At 40.3% G+C, this 23,633-nt stretch overlaps 1 protein-coding gene across 2 annotated transcripts in view; it reads right to left on the bottom strand.

Moving 5' to 3' along the window:
• Window positions 1-9,278: 9,278 nt before the first annotated feature.
• Window positions 9,279-23,633, bottom strand: part of LOC149316537 (putative oxidoreductase ZK1290.5) — an 80,525-nt gene continuing 66,170 nt past the window's right edge. The window contains exon 7 of one of the 2 annotated variants that reach the window (XM_089515772.1): window positions 9,279-10,390. In XM_089515772.1, coding sequence (XP_089371898.1) covers window positions 10,289-10,390 — 102 coding nt within the window. In that variant the 3' untranslated portion in view covers window positions 9,279-10,288. The remainder of the gene's footprint in view (window positions 10,391-23,633) is intronic. The other variant, XM_089515773.1, reaches the window with a different exon arrangement.

Below are 23,633 nucleotides of genomic sequence, written 5' to 3'. Positions count from 1 at the left end.
TTCTTCTTCTCCTTCTGCTCCTCCTTCTCTTTCTCCTTCTTCTCTTTCTCCTTCTCCTTCTCGTCCTCCTTCTTCCCCTCCTCCTCCTCCTTCTTTTCCTCCTCCTTTTCAGATTCCACCTCAACATTAGGAGGAACTTCCTGAGAGTAAGGGCTGTTCAACGGTGGAACACATGCCTTCTTCGGAGTGCAGTGGAGTCTCCCTCCTTGGAGCTCTTTAAACAGAAGCTGGACGGCCATCTCTCAGGGATGCTTTGATGGAGAGTTCCTGCATGGCAGAATAGGGGTGGGTTGGATGGCCCTTGTGGTCTCTTCCAACTCTATGATTCAAAGATTCTTCTCCTCTTCCGCCTGCTTGTGTGCCTTCAAGTCCTTTCCAACTCCTCGGGGGGGGGGGCGGGTTGGCTGTTGCCATCCTCTGAGGCTGAGAGAGTGTGACTTGCCCTCATGGCACAGTGGCTACATGCCATCATTGCAGCCACTCACACACCACAAGATTGTGAGTTCAATCCCAGCCAGGGGCTCCGAGTTGACTCAACCTGGTGTCCTTCTGAAGGATGAGTACCCAGCTTCTTGGAGGAAATTAGCATACACTTTGTAAACCACTTAGTACATTGGTAAGCAATATAGAAATGTACTTGGTATTGCTATTGCTACCCAGTGGGTTTCCATGGCCAAACTGATATTGTTGGAACCTTGGCCTCCCAGAATCCTAGGCTGACGCTCAAACCGCTACCCCACACTGGCCCTCATGTCACATAAAACTATGCATATGTAAATACACTTGGGCTGTGCGTATGATATTGTAATTCCAAGGTATCATTTTAATTTTGCTAGTTGTTTATGTCACTACTACTACTACTATTAGATTCAGTGATGCATGGGAATTATGGTTTTTGAGTAACACTGGTACAAAAAACATTGCTACGGATTCTGTGTGGTGTGGTCATGGGAAGAGGTCAGTGGAGGTGTGTGTGACACCATGACTTACAACACCAACCCTAGTGATGCCACTGCCTCAGTTTCCTCCAGTATAGAAATGTAAGAGCTATTGCTATTTTTCCAGTTCCAAAAACCCTCCATTCTTTTCTCCTTCACTCTCTTTTCCACTGCTGTTTGTCTGCTCTCATCCCCCCTTCACTTTTCTTTCTTATCATTATTTCCCACTTTCTTTACTATCATTTGGTGCTCACTCAGTTTTTTCCTCTTCTTATTTTACCCCCCTCACACAACAGACAGCTGGAACCCACACCCCCAATACCTTCACACATATCTTTGAATCCTTGAATTTTGTTTCTAGGTGAGTTTAGGGTCACTGATTGTCATGATGATTGTTTTCAGGGAAGTAGCTGTGTTATTCTCTTGCAGCATAAAACAGAGGAAGCGGAGGGGAGGAAAAAAGAATTGTGGCAGCATCTTTGAGACTAACTGGTATTGATTTTAGCCTGAGCTTTCATGGATATAAATCCACTTCTTTGGGTGTAGTGCCAAGTGGTCTTAAGGCCTCAGGAATAAGCATATCTATATAGTTGTGGGAGTGAATGTGCTTTAAATCTGCCTTAATACCACTCAACACTTGCATCTGAAGAAGTGGCATTACAATCATCCCTCTCAATTCGCGGGGGATCCATTCTGGACACACACCCCATGAATCCAGAAAAATGCCAATATTGGAGTCACCATGGGCTTCAACGACAGCACACTCCTGTGTGTGCATCATTTTGTCCCTCCCAATTTGCTGTCCATGAACGGGCAAAACCACGGACTCTAAGTCAGCAAATCAGGAGGGATGACTGTATATCCATGAAAGTTCATGCTAAAACAAAAACCAGTTAGCCTTAAAGGTGCTGCCACACTACATTTTCCCCTTCCCCTCCCTGCCTTTTAATAGCATTAGTGTGTGAGCCAGTGTGTTGTGGTGGTTTGTGAGTGGGCAAGGCCTCCAGGAGACCAGCGTTCAAATCCCCACGGAAACTCACCAATTACATTATAGACCAGCCAGTACCTTATGGATCCAGGACTGGATAAAATTTAAGAAATCAACAACTATTTTAATTGAACAATATAATCTTTTATTTGATTGGCATGCCTATATTTGGCATGACAGACACAAATTAGACAAAGAATTTAATAAGCATATCTTAAGGAAAGCACTGCCTATTAATTGGTTAAAAGTAAAGTCAAAATTTTACAGGAGAATCCCCTTATGGGCCTCTTGTCAAGAATCCTGGGCAGGTCAATGGGAAACGAATAAGATTTATAATATAATTTTCTGATTATTCCTGACATCGTCTGTAATGTCACTGCACCAATTTCCCTTCTCTCTTCCTAATCCCTTGGTTTGGGATTATCATCTGTTATAACCTGTTTTAGATCAGGAGACAAATAGATTATCTACTTAGCTCTGAAAAGGAGCAAATTAGGAGAAAGTTAGGTAAACAATTTGAATTGATTGCTGCGGATTGGATTGGATTTCATGGCTTTATATGTACAGAATTCAAATGATGATATGTGGGTTGTATTAAATAATAATAATAATAATAATAATAATTTAAAAAACCTCACCGAGTGACTTTGGGCAAGTCACACTTTCTCAGTCTTAGAGGAAGACAAAAGCAAACCTCCTCTGAATAATTCTTGCCAAGAAAATTCTATGATACGTTCAACATACATGAACCAAGGTGGCTTACAAATTAGAATAAATGAGTTGTTTTTAAGGTAGCTTTTTATGCCCACAAGGTAGAATGCTTTTGGGTAGCTCTTCAGGATGTTCTGGAGACTTGGCACACAAGCAGAAATCAAGTGGCCCTTCAGATGTTTATTGACTCCACATTCTAGCAGCCAAAGCCAGCAAAGGCAGTGGTGAGGAATACTGGAAGTTGCAGTACAACCATGTCTAGAGTGCTGCATGATTCCCACCCATTAGCCTTAAGGCTGTTTCTCCAACTAGATGAAAAGCTTAAGGCTGTTTTCTCTTTCTCTGGCCCAGTCCAACATATTCCCCTTATTGTTTGCTCAGCATGAAGATATGGATTGTTTTTTAAAAGCCTCATGGGTTACTAGTGAGTAAGAATGGAATCTGTGGGTCCATCAGGGCAGGACTTTGGGGCAGCATTTTGAGGAGGCTCACTCAACATAAGGATAGGGAGCCCCCACCCAACACAAGAGACCTGCCTTCCTACATTTGAAAGTAACTGAAAAGATACACATAGCCATCTATAATGTGGAAAAGAAGCAACACCATTCGATCTGGACTCTCAATTACTTAACTATTCCACCAAAGGACACACACATTATCTACCACCAGCAAGCAGAGTATTTCAGAAGCAGAGCATAAAAAGGAAGCACCAACTCTTTGGCTGGCATATCTGATGAGCCTGACCCCAACCACAAAAGAGAAATATCATACATGATGTTTGGGAGGAACTTCCTGTTCAGTTAAATGGATGGGATAATTGACAGTTGCAATTATCAGAGAGCAAAACAAGAGCATGCCGCGTATGCGCTCATTCATTTATTTTTGTTAGCCATCAGTTTCAATTGTTCCTCGCCCCTTTCTGAATGACTCAGATAAAGTTCCACCATCGAGCACCCATCAGCTTGTGAACCATACCAACTTGTGTTTTGAGTCGATAGAGGACATAACAAGGGAACTGTTACACTGCAACTGTCAAAAGGAAGGGAAAATACATTGAGGACCCCCTCCCTTTGCAACTGTCTGATAATTTTGCTCATATTTTGCAAGTGTATAAACTTGAAAGGAAGTAAGCTAACAACGGCAGACAACAAACAGTGTCTATCTGTTTCTTTGTGTCCCTGGTTTTTACATCTCCAACTCAGAGGGATTAATATATCAGAGCAGCATTCCATAATTGAGGGGATGAAATGACTCAAGGAGTTTGATAATGGCATGGAAAGGTTGCATTTTAAGATAATGGAGCAACAATTCCGCCTGATGCATTCATGATGGAAAAGGCATCCAAAGGGCGATATTCATGCGAACAAAGGCAAACAGCATTAGATACTCATAAGGGAGTAATTGGAAGACAAGTGGGTGTGCTTTGATTCCAAACAGTTAACACACTGTTTTAAAGGCACAGTTTATCAAGCAGAGGGGATGCTTACTTCTCTTTTAGAAAGAAGGCTGTGATTCTATTCTTTCTTCATTGTTCACACAAACAGCTGTTCAGATAAAGCAACACTAAGTCCTTAAGTCTCCCCCCCACCCCCACCGGTTTTTATTCCTTATGAGGAATTTACACTGAGGAACAAACCATAAGAAGAAACCATTTCACTGTACTTCTGTCCATCACAGAGACGATGGTTGATCTATAGGAAAGGTGAACAATTGTGGCCTTCCAGGTGCTGTTGGACTACAGCTCACATCATCCCCACCATTGGTTAAATAGGCTAGGGATATCTAATATTATCTGAAGGGCGACATATTCCCAACTTTGCACTACAGAAAGTAAAACCAAGGAGAATTCCAAGGCCTGCCTTCTATTGGTGTTCTCCAGACTGGATCAGATTGCAATGTCTGTAATCCTCAGACCACATGGGATAATGGATATTGTAGTCCAACATCTGGAGGAGGCCAAATTGGGATACCTGTTCCAAGATATCCCCAGTAAACACGACTAGGAGGCTAGGCACCCATGTTCAGACTGTCTGTGTGAAGCATAAAGGAAAGACATGCATTCCTAAGTAAATTTTGTGGGAATGTCCTTTTTGTTTCTTTGAATGAGCCCTTAGCGAGACCTTTTATAAACATGCAGTAACTTTCCATGTGAACCTGGACATATATTTCACAGTGCTCAAGGTGAGAAGGAATAACCACATACCTCCAATACAAGGACACCAACCATTACAAAGGTCTGATGGTTTCATTTTGTTTGTGTTGAAATTGGTATTGTCATGGCTTGATCCAAAATTACTCTGCCTCCATTCTGTCTACCTTGGCTAGTAGCCATATTTTTGAGGTATGAAATGTTCTGAAAACCTTTACTTCATAGGTGATTGAATTCTGCTTCTACTTTCTCTCTACAATAAAAAGGTATTGTTCACATATGAAAATGTTCAATCTGGTATGTCCCCAATGATACCACTACGTTTGTTTGTGAGCTCAGTCCTTTTCTTTTGTAGCTCACATGTCCATCACTGTAGTGCAGGGATGAAGGCCTGTAACCCCTGAGAAGTTGCGGAACTCTAATTCTTATCAGTCTCAACCAGCACAGTCAATGGTCAAGGATGCCTGAAATGGAAGTCCAATAACATCTGAAGAGCTGCAAGTTATCCTGCAATGAAACCCACACTACATACAAAAGTGGAAAGCCCATAAAAAGATACCACAGATCTAGCCCAGTATATGGATGCTGCACCTTAAAAGTCCAAAAGGATACTAAACCTCTCACAACCTGTCCCTCCAGTTTCTTTTGTCTCAGTGTGGCTCCAGTAATAGAACTGAGACTAGCTAGAAGAATAGTGTGTCAAGGGAGGGAATATGTGATGTTATGTGGAGATTATTTGTTACTTATTAATAAAAATATTATGAATATATTGCCAATTATTAATAAAAACGTTATTCATTGATTAACATACTGTTTATCATGTCTTGGGGGGAGGAGGATCTCAAGAAACAGGCATTCAACCTGGAACATACCATGTTAGAAACATTAGAATTTAAAACACCTTTTTGGACAATGGTAGAAATACATGCCTTTTCTTCCTGGTGGAATGGAATTGATCCAGAAGAGGCAAACTGCCCACCTCTCTCTTGTCAGGATCAGTCTGTTTGTGGGCCCAACCCAATCTATCACTGCATCCAAGGCATAGGTTTAGAATGTGCATGGCATCTTGTAATCCAGGTAAAAATCATACTGAAGTAGAGCTGGGCATCATCCGCATACTGGTTAACACCCCATCTCAAGTCTCTTCATGAGTATTCCCCGGTCACTGCATATATATAGCACTAGTGTGCACAAAATAGCACACTATTGCACTCCGAAGAACAGCTACCAAGGTGGTAGGCACTACTTTTATCACAAAGAGAGATACACTGCCCTAATGCACACACACACACACGCACACACCCCAACTAGCTCAAATAGATTAGGTTAAGGTTAAGAGGTTCAACCATGGTAGCCTTGGCATGAACATTAAAGTCTCCATGACCAGCATCCAGAGGTTATCCAACACCACACTAAGGCCACCTCTGCAAGGGAGACTATTGGGCAGTAGCATGGATAGTGCACCAACAGTATCCCCATTGTGGCTGGCAGACACAGCGCTGTATAAATTTACAGCATTTTATAAATAAAGGTTAATAATACTTTAAAGCACCGACTCCCTCCTACATGTGAATGAGATGGACCCTTATTTAACAAGCTAAGACTCAGCTATCATCAGACATAGCTTAGGCCTGAGTATCTGTGACATCTGGTTGCATGAGTGTCATGTAATTGATAGGGTTTATGAAACACAAGCAAGACTATAACTCCCTTTTCCCACCAAAGGTACCAACTGGTCTCTGCCTTTATATAGTTGTTGTTGTGTTTCAGGACTGGGGAATGTGTGGTCTTCAGATACTTGTGAACTACTATTCTCATTATCCCTTACTGTTCAGAAAGCAGCTTGAGGCTGATAGGAACGGAAGTCTAACAACATCTAGAGAGCTACTTTCCCCAGCTGTTTCATTTTAACTCCTTTAAAAATGTCACCTGCTACTCCATTCTAGTGCTATAACTGATTATTTTTTCATAGTAGTGTATAATGACTAATATGTGAAGCAAGGCCCCTCCCCTTCATTATGAAAACAGAATATTTCACTAGGCTTTGCTCACATGAGCAAAAGTTGGTTTCTGTAAACTGGAGAAGTCATTCGAATCATAGGCTTTAAGTAAACTTCACATTCAGGATCACACTGCAGAGCAATTTGGGTTCTATTTACACTTAATACAAGTGGTGGTTCACTGTTATTTGTATGTCAAGTGTGAAGAAGAGGTGACATCCTCAAATACAGGGATGGGCAGAAGACAGAAAAGGAGTGATGGGTGGAATGATTTACAGTAACTATCCAGAGTTGGTGGTTTTTTTTTACTTGAAATAATTTAATATTTCTAGTCGTACCATATTATATTTGAAACCCTGATCTGCCACCAATCAGATGGAGAATTGTATAAGTAGGTGGTGTTTGCTCTAAATCCCTATCTCTTCCCTGCCCCAATTAATATTTTACATTTGGCTTTGCCTGCCTCAGCCACTATTTGGATTTCCAGATTCCAATCTTCAAAAAATCTTCCAAAACCAAAACCTCCAAAGTATATCTTGCAAACCTAAAGTCCTCTGCTCAAACATTCAGGGAGAGTGGTCAGAAATCTGCATTTGGAGATGTGTGTTCATCATCATGCTATAATCTATATACCACGCTAACATTTTATATTGCAGCTTAATACCAATAAAACACTGTTGTACCTATTCTATTGTGTAAGTTGCATCTTATAGTTAGCTAGTTTTCCTGTGTATATTTACCTTCAAATAAGGAAGTTTCACCCAAACCTTGCACAAGCCTTGTCCTCCAATACATGATGCAATGTGAATGCCTACTCTACTCCTTGGGTTCCGACTTTCACATTGTTTCCTCTCATCCAGGAGTAGCTTACCAGATGCTGTTGGATTTCGCCCTCTGCCATTCTCCTCCATTTGCTAGGGCGATGGGAGTTGGAGGTACAGTAAATTAAGAGATGCTCTCCACCTGCATTCTTATCTCCTTAGAAGGGATAATTATTTTAATATTTATAAAAAATATTTTTATACTGCCTCTTGAAGCAAAATCCCTTGAACCCTGTTCAAACAGTAACAAAATTTAAAACAATAAAATATAAAATACAATAAACTGAAACAACATAAGAGACAAAGGAGCAGCAAAAATAAAATCACATTATAAAATATCAATATAAAATATTCAGAAAAGGGCAACCTGGATAAATCAGGTCTTTATGATGTGTTTAAATACATATAATGTCTTACCTGCAGGTATGTTATTCATGTTTCTCGAGCAACTTTTAGGAAAACCGACGTGCATTTTTCAACTGCACAGTTATTAAAGGATTCACAAGTTGCTTTCTTCTGACATACTTCTAAATTGGTACTTTTATAAATTTAACTGTCTGATGTACAAGGAAACTATACATACTGTCTTAATAAAATTAAGAGTGTAAAGAGATAAGGTCTGACATAATTTGGAAATATGTACAGGAACCGCAGTCGACAGCTGAGTCTATGATGCTAACCTGTAGGTATGCAGTAATACTATTACATATCTGAAATAATTATATGAAATATCAAATACTCAGCAAATGTAACTTGTATAGTCACCAGGAAAAATTTTTTAAAAGGGTATGCAGGTCGAGTCTTCCTTATCTGGAATTCCAAAATCCAAATTTGTCCATATGGGTGGCTGAGATAGTGACAGCTTTTTTTCCTGATTGTTCGGTGTACACAAACTTTGTTTGACACACAAAAGTATTAATAATATTACGTATAATATTACCATCAGGCTATGTTTATATGGTATATACGAAACATAAATGAATTTCATGTTTAGACTTGGGCCCCATCTCCAAGATATCTTCTTATTTCTTTGCAAATATTCCAAAGCCTAATAAAATTTTTGAAATCCAAATTACTTCTGATCCCAGGCATTTCAGAGAAGGGAGACCTGGCCTATATACCTATTTACAAAATAAGCTCTAGAGCACAACTTTACTCAAGTTAATCCCATCCCTCAAGTATACAAGAGATCTGGAGGGACTTGTTCAGTGTGTTCCAAAACACTGCTGAATGATGAAGCTCCTATACGGGCAAGAAGAACTATTGTAAAAATATCAGTGTCCATCTCTTCTTTCCTGTTTTGCTTTGTTTTTAGCTATAAGAATCAAGGAAATAAATAAAGATGTTGCCTTGTTCTGTAACTACAAAGGGAAACAAATAAAATGATAAGGCCCTACATTGTTGTAAGAAAAAGAACAAATATGTGGATGAGTATAGAGAGAACAGCTCTTTCTTGGCTTGGAGCATGATCTTCATGAAGTCCTGCTTTTAGTTGCTGTGGAAGTCTCTTGTCATTACAGACGCAAGGAGGCTTTTTTTCTATAGTCTACTTTTTAAGACACTGCCTTGTCTGAACCATATCTAAACAGAGGAACTTTTGCTTATAAGTATTTGAATTAAAAGAAATTCAACGAAGAAAGCTCCATTAGTTTAAATACCTTTATTGCCAGTAAAATTGGATTCCAATGATGTATAGCAGTATCTGGTTAATCTGATTAGGGGCTCATTCCCACTTATATTTAAACCGTTTTGCAAGTTGTATTGACATGGGGTTGCTAAAACAGTTCATAATGATGCATAGTTCCCACTATCGCAGGTGCATTATTTTAGTTTCCCCTTCTGCCTGCCTGGGGCCATGGCCGGCATCATTGGCAGCCGAGGGAAAAAGGTGGGCTGGCTCTTAACCCTTCAGGGGCTAGCCGCACACCTGCTGCCACCATCCTTCTTGCCTCTTGCAACCTTAGTTATCTTTTGAGGGGATGCTAAGAGGAGAAAAATGGTGGAATTCCCAAAACCTGGGACAACCCTCTGCTATAAGTCCCTCCCCTCCAGTGCACTGCAATTCAGATACGAAACTCATTCACATTTGTTAAACACACTTGCAATGCAATTCTTTTCTAAAGAGCCACCAAAAGATCCGTCTTCAAAAAAAGTGATTCTTTGCATTTGTCTTGCTTCACCTGTAAATCTCCACGATCCAAACTGAATTCAGTCTGTTCTGAAATCATTTCCAGTGTGAAGGGAGGCACATATAAACCGATAAGCAAATCAGTTTAAATCATAGCTGGAATGAGCCCTTAGTTACCTTTATGCAAAAATCGTTGGTAGACAAGACCTTAAAATCACCACACTCGCTAATTTTCACCAGCATCCAGTGGAAAAATTCTATTTGCCTCACACATGGCCAACATCACAGGACATTAGCTGTCTTCAGCAATATCATTTTTACTCAGATCAGACTGACAATTTCCCAAAATATCTTTTGGTATAACAGGAAGATGGGGACATTTGATTGCCTGAAATAATTTCTTAATGAGAGGAAGATTGGCTTGTGCATGCAATATTCAACAATGGCTGCCACTTGCAGCAGCTCAGAATGCATTAAGAACAACAGTGGAGACAGACGTAGGGCAATCCATCTTATTTTGAACCCTGACCATTTGCAGTGATCTTGTTCTAGATCATCCCTTCCATAATGGGTAGGTAAGGTGAATCAGTTTTCTGTTGATGTTCATGGAGTCTAAACATTCCATGTCTTCTTTTTCAAGGCTAAAATCAAATACCTGGAAAAATCAAACCAAAAGAAGAAGAAAAGAGAGTGTTAGCAAATAGTGCTACAAAGTTCTTGGTACAGTGATGATAATTCAACATACCCAACAAGCTACTACCTTGTGGGCTGAAGTCAGTGATCAGTTGTCCCCGCCCCACACACACACCTTAAAACAACTTGAAACAAAGACCTATAAAACCAGTGTGAAAAGAGGTGAGAGAGGGACAAAAGAAATTGCAGGAAACAGAGCCATTTTCAAGTCGAGATATAAATAATATTCAAAATTTTTCTCCTCCTCCAGTAGTAAACGTTGAGAACTCAATTGGAAAATAATAATCAATTTGCAAGAGATTTCTTGCCCATTGCATGAGATTAAAAAGGTCAGTGCTTTTATCAGCAACAACAGCAAAAACACAACATTTTGCTATTTTACCGAAGCCCAACAGAAGCATGTTGCCAGTGATGGATTATTCTACTAAGATACCAGGGTAGTTTCGTAAGTGTTTAGTGTCTAAAGTCTCTTTGGATTAGCGTTTGCCCTAGCCATGTTCAAACTTCCATTAGTGGAAGCAAAATACAATCTCTCTAGAAGCAGGAACAATATGGTGTCACTGCCAGCTATGCACAAACTGTGTTACTTTGTGTGTATTATAGGAATTCAGTCTCGGTTCAACAATTTGGGACCAGGGCAATTGGATATGACAGTGAATTCCAATGAACTCGCCTATATTGTGTCTCATTGTAAGGGGCCCTAATGGCTCCAGATCTTGTTAGGATCAGTGCTCGTTAGTACTTGGATGGGAAACTCCCAATGAATAGCAGGTGCTGTTGTTTATATTTCAGAGGAAGGAACTGGCAAAACCACCTTTCCTTATTCCTTGCCTAAGAAAATCCTTTGAAATTCATGGGGTCACCATAAAATGACACACAACTCGGAGTCACAGACACACGCACACTCAAACACATACACACACACATACACAGCCGATATTGCATGTACAGAATGGTTTGAACCACACTGGTAGTTGGCAGCTGCAATAGCAGCCCCAAAATGTATGTGTGAATTTGTGCTGATGCAGGAATATCTCATATGATCCAAAATGTCATATTACCAAATGTGGCACAAGTGCCAAGGGGCAAGAACTCTTTACAGCAACTACACCAGAAAAAAAACCCAATACACTTAAAGAGCAAAACAAACAGCATTCCTTAGAAAGATGTGTCAAGGGGAGGGGAAAGAAAATGCAAAACCTAAGCAAGGGCATAGATAATTTATTCTATTTAAATTCTCCTTTACAGATTTTAAGGATCTTGGTCCATAAAAAGTAATCACTGATCCATGAGGCAGATCCTACAAGCTTTCTGGTGAATCCACTGAAAAATAAATGGCAGCTGTCAGGTATGGAATAAAAACAAAATAGCCCAGAGATACCCCACTAAGAGAAAATTTGTACACCAGAGGCAGACAAAGCCATCTCACAACTGTGGTCTGACAAGCAGAAGTGATGTTTATAGTAGAAGTCCCATAACTTAGACACTGTATCAGAATCCAAGTATGAGCTTCTTTATAACACTACCTCTGCACCATAGGCTTTGTGACTGGATTAGACATCTTTTGAAATTGAAGAAGCGGGAAGCACTGTCATAAGCCAAATGTGGAGCCCTCCAGATAGGTTAATTCTACAACCAAACATTATCCTCAGCTAATCTGGCCAGGTCAGCCTGACGGGTTAGGAGAGGTAGAGGATAACATTTTTGAAGGACACCAGGTTTGAAAAACCTGTTTCAGAAAAACATACAATACACTCTCCTAATTTTTTTTTCAATGCAGCCAAATAATAGTCTTGCTCCACCAAGGAGAGGTCTACCTTAGAAATGTCTTTACTGTGCATAGTGCATAGAGAGGCATTCTTTTTTGTTTAAAGTTTAAAGAAACTTCCTCCTCCTCACTAAAACTGCATTCACGTTATCATAAACATGCATTCAGTGCTTCATAGGGATGATTCAGAAATTTATCTGTACTCTATTTCCTATGTGGCAGATAGATACATGGTCTATTGGGGATGCAAGTGTTGTGGGGAAGAGAAGGGTGAAGTTTTCTGAGCTAATCCCACATTCAGGATTAAAGAGAAAGAGTGTGATTGGAATCTTGTCATATGACCTCACCATGGTAGGATGGCAGGATAAAACTAACATAGAGATGGTCTAAGAAGAACTTTGATGTCCTTTCAGATACACATTTAGAAATCTGGAGCTAGGCTTTGATGAGAGTGTTTTAATATCAGCACAGGGAATAAGATACAGACAGCAAGAACAGCGCAGGGAAAGAAAGGGTGTCTTCTTTTCTTCTTTCACCATTTCTGCAATCACACTAATACCCCCCAAAAGAAAATGCTAGGATATATAATCACAGGTGCCACTACCTGCCAGGTCTTTTATTAACCCATCACCCCAGAACAAATCCCTCCCCACAATCTACCATGATATTCAAGATGATAATTGGTTACTGATTTTAACAGCCAACCACAAAAGGAAATATTTTGTGCAGGACCAAATCCTGCTAGGAATATCAAATCTTGCTAGCTGGATTGTAATACAGAAATCTTTCTAAGCTCAGCTCCTTATGGACATGGGACCATTTCTCAATGCTATTATCCCCTCACTGTACAGTGAATACACACTTGCAGTTATCTAGTGCAGAAAATAGAAGTGGGTTAAGTTAGCTTTTGTCAGAAATTTCACAGTGTCTTTCTACAAGATATACATTCTGTCACAGAGGTGCAAAATCTTCCAAAAGATTGAGAAGGGTGCTTATGAAACAAATACAGACTTCTCCAAACCTATAGGAATAGGAACCTCACTTGTGGGGTTCCTCAGGGGGCTATTTTGTCCCCGATGTTATTTAACATCTATATGAAGCCGCTGGGTGAGATAATACGGAGTCATGGTGCTGGGTGTTATCAGTACGCTGATGACACCCAAATCTATTTCTCCGTATCTCGTTCGTCGGCCTCGAATTCTGATGGCATCTCTTCTCTCAATGAATGTCTTCAGGCGGTAATGGGCTGGATGAGGAAAAACAGATTGAAACTGAATCCAGACAAGACGGAGGTGCTCATGGTAGCGGCCCTGAAACCAAGAATTGGGTTGCAACCTCCAGTCCTGGATGGGGTCACACTCTCCTCCAGTGACTGTGTTCGCAGTCTGGGGGTGCTCCTTGACTCATCGCTCCTGATGACAAATCAGGTAAATGCGACGGTCAGGAGTGCCTGTTATCAGCTTCGGCTGATACGCCAGCTGCGCCCTTTTCTGGAAGTAAGGGATCTCGAGACGGTTGTGCACGCGCTGGTAACCTCACGCCTTGACTTCTGTAATGCACTCTACATGGGGCTACCCCTGTGCTTGACTCGGAAATTACAGCTGGTTCAAAACATGGCAGCCAGGCTTGTCTCAGGAACATCTAGGAGGGACCACATTACTCCGGTTTTGAGGTCCCTCCACTGGCTGCCTATCAGCTTCCGGGCCCAGTACAAGGTGTTGGTTATCACCTTTAAAGCCCTAAATGGCTTGGGTCCAAGCTATCTCAGGGACCGCCTCCTCCCGTACAATCCTCCCCGCGCTCTCCGGTCCTCTGGGAGGAACTTACTGCAGCCTTTAAAATCTAGGCTTGCGGTGACCTCCCAGAGGGCGTTCTCTGCTGTCGCCCCCAAACTCTGGAACGACCTGCCGAATGAGATCCGTCAGATAACATCATTAGACAGCTTTAAAAAAGCGGTCAAGACGGATCTCTTCCGGCAGGCCTTTCCAGACTAACCATCCTGGCCCAGGTTCCCTGATTCCCTCATTCCTCCCGTGGCCCCATCTTAGTGATGGTCGAGGATCAACAGAGGGATATCAGGGTTTTTAGTTTTAATTGCTGTTTTTATGCTTGATATTGTGTTTTTAATATGTTATACTGTTTAATATTGTCTTAAGGGGGGGAGGGATAAAGTGTTTTTAATTGTTATATTTTATATTTTACTGTTGTCAACCGCCCGGATTGGTTTGCTATAGGGCGGTATATAAATAATAATAATTATTATTATTATTATTAACCTAAAGTCTTCACTGGAGCCATAAAAAATAAACCCATTGAACTAGACTGAAAAGAATCAAGGTTTGATTCAATGGAAAGATTTGACAATTGGCAATTCTTGTTTACATTCGCAAGAGAGTTTTCATCAAAGAGTGGAGTTCTTAACGTCACTAGCTTTCCTGTCAAAGTAACGCTACGGTACCACTTAAAAGGGAAGCAGGCTAGTGTTTACCACAGTGCACCAAGGCAGTAGTACTGTACATATATTTTGATTCTGAGGGCTTCTGAACTTATAATTACTTCAGCCTGTTTACTGCTTCCATAGCAGTGACATAATTATCTTCCATCTTAAGTTGTGGGCAAGGAAAGGAGCCTTAGCATCTTTAGTGCTCTGCAATCAAATGTACAGCTTGGTCAGAAATGTCTTATGTATGCATTTTACAACCACCATTGGCCTTTATCATCTGGAGTCTCTGAGCTGCTTTTCAGCCAAAGAAAAAGCAAGGGGAAGAAAAGAAAGAAAGAAAGAAAGAAAGAAAGAAAGAAAGAAAGAAAAGGCAAGCACAAACAGTTTGAACAAAAAGTGTGGATTAAAAACAGACTGCCTTTGGAAAAATCAGACAGGAAATTCTCTGGCTGGGCAAAAAAAGCCCCACCCTTCCCCTTCACTTTTTATTTTTCTCTATTCTTTATTATTGCAAAGTGACTTTCATTGCCCATAATCAGGGCATTCTGACATAAGGTAAGTGGGTATAGCTTCAAAACTGAACAAGTTCTGCTTATTAGTATTTATGATGAGGTGCAGCAACTCAAGCAAAGAAGGAGTTTCCCTGGATGCTATATTTTCAACTATTTGCATAAATAACTCTCCTTTTCACTCCTTTCCCAACAAGAGTGGTGTTTGAGTTGAGCTGATTTCCAGCAGTTTCCACGGGAGCAAAACCTAACTAGCACACACACACAATTTAACATCATATAGATATACACAGTGAGTTACCAAAAGTAATGCATTTATTAATGATGTCGCATGTTAATTTTCAGGCAGGTCAGAGAGGGTGAGTGGGAGAGACAAGTGTTGATCTGAAAGCTCTCAAGACTGAAAAATGGGGAATAGCAAAGTTCAGCTCCCAAAAGTGTGTGTTGGTTTGGAAAACAAAACAAAGCATTGTTTTATTTTTCTATTACAGAAGATATACTAACTCCATCACAACAGATGGTGACAACCAGACTCATCTCAGTAGCTGCCAGCTAGTGGCTACTATTCCAGAATGATGCTTTATCCACATTTGGTAGGCTAGAATGCTAGCTGCCAGCTGGCCCATCCACATTTGGTAGGCCTTTCAGAAGGAAGCTCAGCAAAATTAAGAAGTAGTTTTGAAAATTTTCTTTTTTTAAAAAAAGGACTGTCTTTGGTAGACCCCATCCCTCTTTTTTTTTCATTAGTCATTCCATCCCTCCCTTGCCAAAATGGTCTCTCATGTATTCTGCCTTTGAACAGAGCAGAGAATATAGCAGATATTTATGCACCACAGGAATGAGGCATGTTATTTACAATAATCACTTGGAAGACCAGCCTTTCAAGAATTCAGCCAGTTCAAACCATCACACAGCTAATTTTAAGTTGGGTATAGGGTAGTGCATAATTTGAACCAGGACTCTGAACTATTTGCTCAGTGCCAGCAGCAGATCAAATGCAGTAATATACATAAACACAAATCCACTTTCTGAATCAGCATACAGCAGTACTTCTTAATCTACCTGAGGGACCAGCAACTTTTTCCCCAGTGTAGGGACTGGTACCCATTATGCCCCTTGACTACAATTGTTCCTTTCTTTTCTGGGAATTTTCCAGGGACCGAAAGCTGAGGGCTCAGGAACCAGAACCAATCCATGGATCATCACTTTGAATAGCACTGGCCTAAAGCATTATCACCAAAGCAGCAAAGAACTGCCTATGATGTTCCAGATAACTAGTGAAAGAAGATGTGTGAGTGATTTGTCTATCCTCTTCTTACACTTCTAGGACACACATATATACATCCCCTGAGGAATGATCTACGTGATCCATGGTGCCACATACATCTCTGCCCTTTGGATAAGACTGAAATGCATGGTATCAGAAAGCAAAGTAGCTCACATTTGCCATCTTGCCATCTCTCACAAATACTAAAAGGGATACTAAGAACACCTTCCCTTCCAAAGTTAATTACAGTCAGCCTTCCTTATCCACAGGTTTTTTATCCATGGATTCATGCAGCCATGGCTTGAAAATACCGCCCCCCCCTCAGAAAAAGTATAAATTCCAAATAGCAAACCTTGATTTTTCATTTTATATAAGGGACATAATTTTGCTTTGCCATTGTATTTAATGGGAATTGAGCATCCACAGATTTTGTTATCCATGGAGGGTCCTTGATCCAAACCCCAGCGGATAACAAGGTCTCACTGTATTCTTGAATGCTGGTGAAAGGAGAAATCTGATAGGGAGAGCATGTGTCCGTAGATGTTGTGGGACTACAATTCCCATGACTTCACTGCCTATCCTGGCCAGGACTGATGGGAGTTATAGACTGACAAAATCTAGAGAGCCACATATTCCCTACCCCTGCAATAATTTGAAAACAGTTTTTACATTCAATGTATTTCCTATCCCAGGCAGAACACTTCAATAACCTATGTTGTGCTTGGAAAAAATACCTTAACAGACACATCCTACTAATTTGTACTCAGAAGTAAAAGTCTCGTTTATTTATATGCACATCTGAAGATTGGTTTTCTACTGAAAAGGCTTACAAAGCTGAAATTTGGTTCAATGGCACTCTTTCACAAGTAGGCATTCATAGGATAGTTACCTTAGCTGACAGTCTCAAGATAAAAAAAACAAAACCAACCTACAGTGGATGGATCTGTAGTGAACTCTCCAATTGTCCCAGTTTGGTAAGAACAACCCCAATTAATCCTATGTCATCCCACCTTTCAACTGGTTTAAAAATATCCCAGTTTCCTTTCCTCCTCCTCCCACTTGTCCCTTACCTTCAGCTTACTGCTGCAAACTGAGTTCAAAGTGAAAAAGTAGTTTCCACTCAACTCGTGGAGGAAGGAGAAGGTAGAATTTCCCACTTCCCAATAGGGTCAGGCAAAAGCATCCTTTTATAGCCTACATGTTCTTCCTCATATTTAACTTTTGCAATCTTGACTATACTTTCATGCAGCTTGGCCACACACATCCCAGTTTTCATTTATGAAATTTTGGAGGATATGCTGTAGCTGGAGTAGTGGTGAAAAGTAACCTAGAGTGCAAAGAGGGAGAGCAGACATTTTATATTGCTTCCAAATGAATGTAATGCATTTCATGTTTATCTTCAATATAAATCAATTTTCCCCAGCTAGGGCCTTTCCAGTATATAAGACTACAACTCCAAGCCTTCCTAGGAGGAATCACCATGGCATAAACAGTAGAAGCAGTCTCTGTTGAGCATTGTATTAAGAGACAACATGGTGGAATGTGGTTTTCAGTTTACATATCTTAAATTGTACTTGAAGGGAACCTGTGTTTCTAACGCAGATAAATATTTCAATATAACCCATGCATATCTTGACAGTGGTACCATCTGAAACTCCTAACACAGCTGAGGAGCTCCTTCTTCCTCTTTTTAATTTTTTTTCAGATTTGTCAGACACTGTTGAAATAGTTTTGAACAGCATTATCTCTATGACTCCCCACACCCACTACATTATGTATAGGCCAAGATTGCAAAAGGTATTCAGTAGTCTGCGGCAAGAAGGAATTGCTACCAGATGATTACACACAGAAATTCTGTACATTTAAAGATCTTCATTCCTTCTTCCACAACCCACCGATGACTAACATGCCACAGATGATTAACTTAAGAAATCAGGTAGATTACTGATAATTTCTGTGGGCTAGTAACTTTGGTGGACTTGTTTGCAGGATAGTATTGTGCTTTTGGAACGTCAGGCATTTACCGCAGTATTTGGGCTTACAGCTTTTCACCTGCTCTTATTGCCCTGGTGCATTTAATAACTAAAGCTAACTAAGCAAATGAAGCATTTCCAATCATACTACGAAAAAAAGGTCACTTTTATTTTTGCATCCAACAGGAACAGTTCTTAGATGAAAACTTCAGCTAATCCAGCCTATCAACAACACTGGGAGGCTGAATCAGCATAAGAACAAATGAAGAACTTTCCCTCTCTTACTTTTTTATTACATGTCTTCAGGTCCACTCCAACTCATGACGAACCTATCCTAGAGTTTTCTCAGCAAGATTTATTCAGAAGAGGTTTACCACTGCCTTCCTCTTAGGCTGAGAGCCTAAAAATTACTCAAGGTTACACAATGGGTTTCCACAGCTGAGGCTGGTATCTGAACACTCATCTCTTGAAAACCTAGTCCTAGTCCAACACCCCACTCATCACACTGGCTGTCCCCTAAGCACTATAACTGAGATTAAGTCTAAGCACTGAACTGAGACTTTAACCAAAGTCTAAAACTGGCATGCTGTTACAAGAAACCATGGTGATTTGAGATAAATTAATGTAAATCCATCTTTTGCTCCCATCACAAGGAACAAGTGCCAACACAATTGTCAAAGGTGAAGCATTTTGTATTTTCATAATGGACGTTTAAAAGTTCTTTCCTGATCAAGAGGGGAGGGGGGAATAGCTTGTCCTTGTTTCCCAAATTCTAAAGCCTTATAGAAAGCCTGGGATCAAAAATATTCACAAGGCAATAGAAAGCTACAGTGGTAAGCCATAGTAAACTCCTGGTTTACAAGAGATAACAAAATTCCATTCTTGTTATGCCAGAGGAGTCCATTCTCCCCACTAGGAAACAAGGGATTAGTATATCATAGAAAGCCTGCATGTAAGTTGTTCTGGGCCAAATTGAGAGTTCTACTTGTGGTCAGCTTTGCACATACATACTGCAGCCATAGTCTTGAGGATACATTCCCTGTGGAACTGCCTGCAGATAACAAAAGTGATGCAGAAGCAACAGCAGGAAAAAAGCAGAAGCTAAAAGGAAAAATAAGTAAGCAAGAAAGTGTATGTGTATGTGTGTGCGCATTTTCCCAGGCTAAAAAACAAAAACATCCTTTTCTTGATTCTCATCTGGTGAATTTCCAGGAAAAAACCTTTGGTATAGGAAACTCCAGCTACACTGGATACACACCAACCAAGGTGAGGAGTCACCTAGTATCTATTTATCTGGGGTACACACATTGCGAAGTTAAAACTTCCTGAGGGTTTCCAAAGCATCTACACAAGGTGAAGCAGATGCATATATTTGGCATGAGCAATTGTATGCAAGCAAGGTATATAAAATCAAAGCCATCTAGGGGATTAATTGTGTGTGAAATGGTTCTTGTCTATCATTTGTTGGAGCAGCTCTAGCACCAATCCTAAATCTTTTGCGAAAAGTACATTTGTCTCACTGTTGACATTTCATTTTTTTCATTTGTGAAAAATACATTTGTCTCAGAGTCTTTTTTTTTCCTGAAAAGGAAAGTAACAATTTCTTCTTTAACTGGCTGTTAAGAAATGTTATCCCCAAATTTTATCCCCCAAATGTGCCATAGTATAACATCATAGTTAATGAACTATTTTACTGATACTGCCACTGGAGCGGTCCATCATGATGTGGCAAATCTTAGGATCCAGCACATTTACTTCTATTAATGTCCTTCATCTTCACCACTGAGTTGCACAACTAGGAGAAGCATGCTCCTCCCTCTTGCATACTGACAAACATCCGTCTCGTGTGTCCTCTTCTTAACCCAAGTGATGCAAGAACAGTCATGGGATGCCCAAGAACCAGGAAGGAAACACTTAGCACAGCACCTAGCTGCCACAAATGCAAGGAGTAAGGCCTTGGTACCAGCATAAGGAGACGGGTTTCCCTGTGCACAAGAGGATCTTTGCTCTCTTAAGTGCCACTACTCTCTTGATCCTGCACCAGTTAGCCTAGGAAAGCTTTCGTTCCATTGTTGTTGTGTTGAGTTACTTGGGATTTACTTAGGAGTTGTCCTGCACAAATGCATACAAACTCTCTTACACTGTGAGAAGCTTTAACAAATAGTTGTCAAGGGGCAGGTGTAGTGGGGAAGGGTCAAAAAGGAGCTATGAGGGGGCAGGAAATCACAGAACACAACTGTTACTTTCAGTAACTATTCTTTGAAAGGAAGTGTGCCCATAAAGGAGCCTCTTTCACATAATTTTCATGTGCAATTAGAACATGAAAGCAGACATTCCAATGCCTACAGTCTTCTCACTCCCAAATCAGCCTTCTACATTTAGAAGGTAACTTTTGAGCCTCACTTGATCTAGCCCTCGGGCAACTCCGGTTTGATCTGTGCTATAGATGTACTGCTGCAGAAGCTCAGAAATATTTCTACACTTTATGTGGCTATCCTAAGGTTGTTTTCCACACTAGACACAGAGGCCCATTTTCAATAGTCTGCGCATCCATGTATCATTTGTCTTCTGGTGATATCTGTAATGGCGAGATCTCTTAATGTCTATATATGGACCTTCAGCTTTCAGTGTTTTGGCAGCCCATGCTCTGATGGCAGTTATTAATTGCATTCTTGGAAAGACTGAAAACAATTATAGTTTATAAATGTCTGTTGTAAAATATTAAATTTGATGCCAATGACATCAGAACTGAATGAAACAACTTAGACTATCACATACCAACTAACAAATGGAAAATATCTCTAGTCTCAATATCACAAAATTTTCTTAATTTTGATTCTAAATTTAATAATGTATTTTTGGTCCAGCAAAAGCTGATGTTGAAGGTATTGGACAGTACATCTGCTCAGGAAGAAACTGGTTATTTCAGCTTAAACAAGCACAATATAATGCAGATATTGCTTTCCTGTAGAATATGATGTGGATATATCTATGGTTGGTCCTACTACCAAGCATATCTATGATTGCTGCATGGTTGGTAGTATATTTATTTTGTGCTTGAAGAATTTTTTATATTTGTAGATGCTTGCATGCTTTTAAGGTATAGTACTGTGACTTTGAATTTAACTGATGGTCAGCATGGTTGGATCCAGCTTGCCCTTACTGCTGCAAAACAAATCAAAGTCCAAGATTGGAAACAAAACTATTTACTATCCATTGTTCAATGGCGAGAGATTCTTACAGTTTTTTCTGGGCATCAAGTGTATTTTACAGATGGGGTATGTTTCACTTTTTATAATGCATGGGCCTAACACATGAGTCTGCCCTATGACTCTTAGGTATTCTCCCCTCCCTTTCTTCTCAATTTCTCTCTCTTATTTACAATAAAAATTCTATCTAAAAAATGAACCACTCTCTCAAGGTTGGATCAAATCAATCCATCAGTTACTGTAGGAAAGACTGCTTGATTGTGTTAGGTGGATTTTGTTGGAGTCGGGCCCCCTCCACGTCGCTGTGCTGTGAGAAAGTCAAACAAACAGCTTTCAGGGGGCAGCCACAGAGGTGGAAAGTCAAAAGGGAGATTTTGGAGGGAGAAAGAATCAGAGCGCACAACTGTTACTTTCAGTAACCTTTTTTTAAAGGAAGTGTGCCACTGAAGAAGCCCCTTTTACACAATTTTCATTAGCATTTAGCACCTGAATGTGTGTAACCTTTCAGTTTCTACACACACCCCTCAGTCTTTCCAGCTAAGGAAAAAAGGGTTTTGTACCACAAATGATCCTGTCTCCAGCCAACTCAGATTTACTCTACGCTACAGGTATTCTGTTGTAGAAGCTCAGAGATATTTCCACAAACTACATGGCAGTCCCTTTGGCTGCTTCCCAACACTTCCCTTGCATATTTGTGTATATCTCTATATAGAGATATGAAACACATGATGCTTCTCCTTTTACAAACAACTCACATGTGGAGAGGCCTCTTTTCATGCTGACATGAAACATGCAGGCAACTTTGCAGAGCATTTGCACCACGTGTCGCCTTGCAAGACTGGGGGAAGGGGAATAGTCACTCACTCTCCCGCTCTGAAAGCAGGATCTCTGAACCAGGTAAATATTTAAGTTTGACACACATACATGTAATACTAATTGCTCAGTGAATATAGACCAAGAGAATTGATCAGGGTTGTACAGTTCATGTTACACATTTTGGAATGTGCATCTTTACACTCTCGTATAATTTACTCTCATGAATTAGCTCTCATATTCCAGATAGGCTTAGAGACTCTTCATAAATTACACTTTTTAGTTGGATATCTAAACATCTAAAATGCAATAAATGCACATTTGCAAGTATGTCTGGCATAAGTACTGATTATCATCCAGGCATGCCTGGTTTCCACTTGTTAGTCATGAAGTGTGGGAAACAACCCACACTGGACAGGAGAGATGGACAAACTGTGTCCCCTAAAACATAACTTAAGAGGTGAACCTTGAGATGTTCCTTTGAAATGCTTACAGAATCTTCCGGACATTCCCTCTGGAATTCTAATCAGGAGAAGCTTTGTAGCCAAGGCAGGAGGCAACAAAACTTTAGCGACAAACAACAATGGCAACTCCTAGCAAACTGGGACTTGATAAAAAGCAAGGAATTTCACAGCTTGTGTGTGTAACTAAAACAGCAGAGCAGTGGGAAAGCTACTCCAGGAAGTCCTAGAACAATATAAATCAGTCAGACTTTCCATATGCTTCTAGACACAGGAACTCCTAAAATATCAGACCAGCTTGACTGCATATCAAATGCCAGGCTGATAATAAAGAGTATGTACCATGTAGACTCTAACATATGCTTTTAACTGTAAGCATCCATAGCTATGTAGAATATCTCAATGCATTTAACCTCACTTCCAGTCTAGATGAAAGCTAAATTAATTGGTTTTATGTATTTGTTTGTTTGTTTTGTAAAGCCGAGAAGTGCACTATTATTGACCCCACTGTTGTATCCAAAATATCTCCACCAACTTTTTTTTTTTACAAATAAACAAGGGTTTCCAGTTATGGCTCTATTCATGGATAGTGGACAATTTATTCGCAATTCTGTTGGGATGGCATCTGCCTGTAAGCTCTCCCATAATCAGGTGGAATTAGGATGTAGCTAAGGATGAAAGGCTGGTCCTACTCTTGTAGATCTGGCACTCCCAGTAACTATCAGTTAATTATTGGAAGGAACCAAGAGATTGAAGTACCAG

Source organism: Sceloporus occidentalis, unplaced genomic scaffold (assembly GCF_023333645.1).
Source record: "Sceloporus occidentalis isolate IW3139 unplaced genomic scaffold, rSceOcc1.0.p SCAF_3, whole genome shotgun sequence".
In the NCBI taxonomy this organism is placed as follows: domain Eukaryota; kingdom Metazoa; phylum Chordata; class Lepidosauria; order Squamata; family Phrynosomatidae; genus Sceloporus; species Sceloporus occidentalis.
This window is presented reverse-complemented; position numbering and strand designations above follow the sequence as displayed.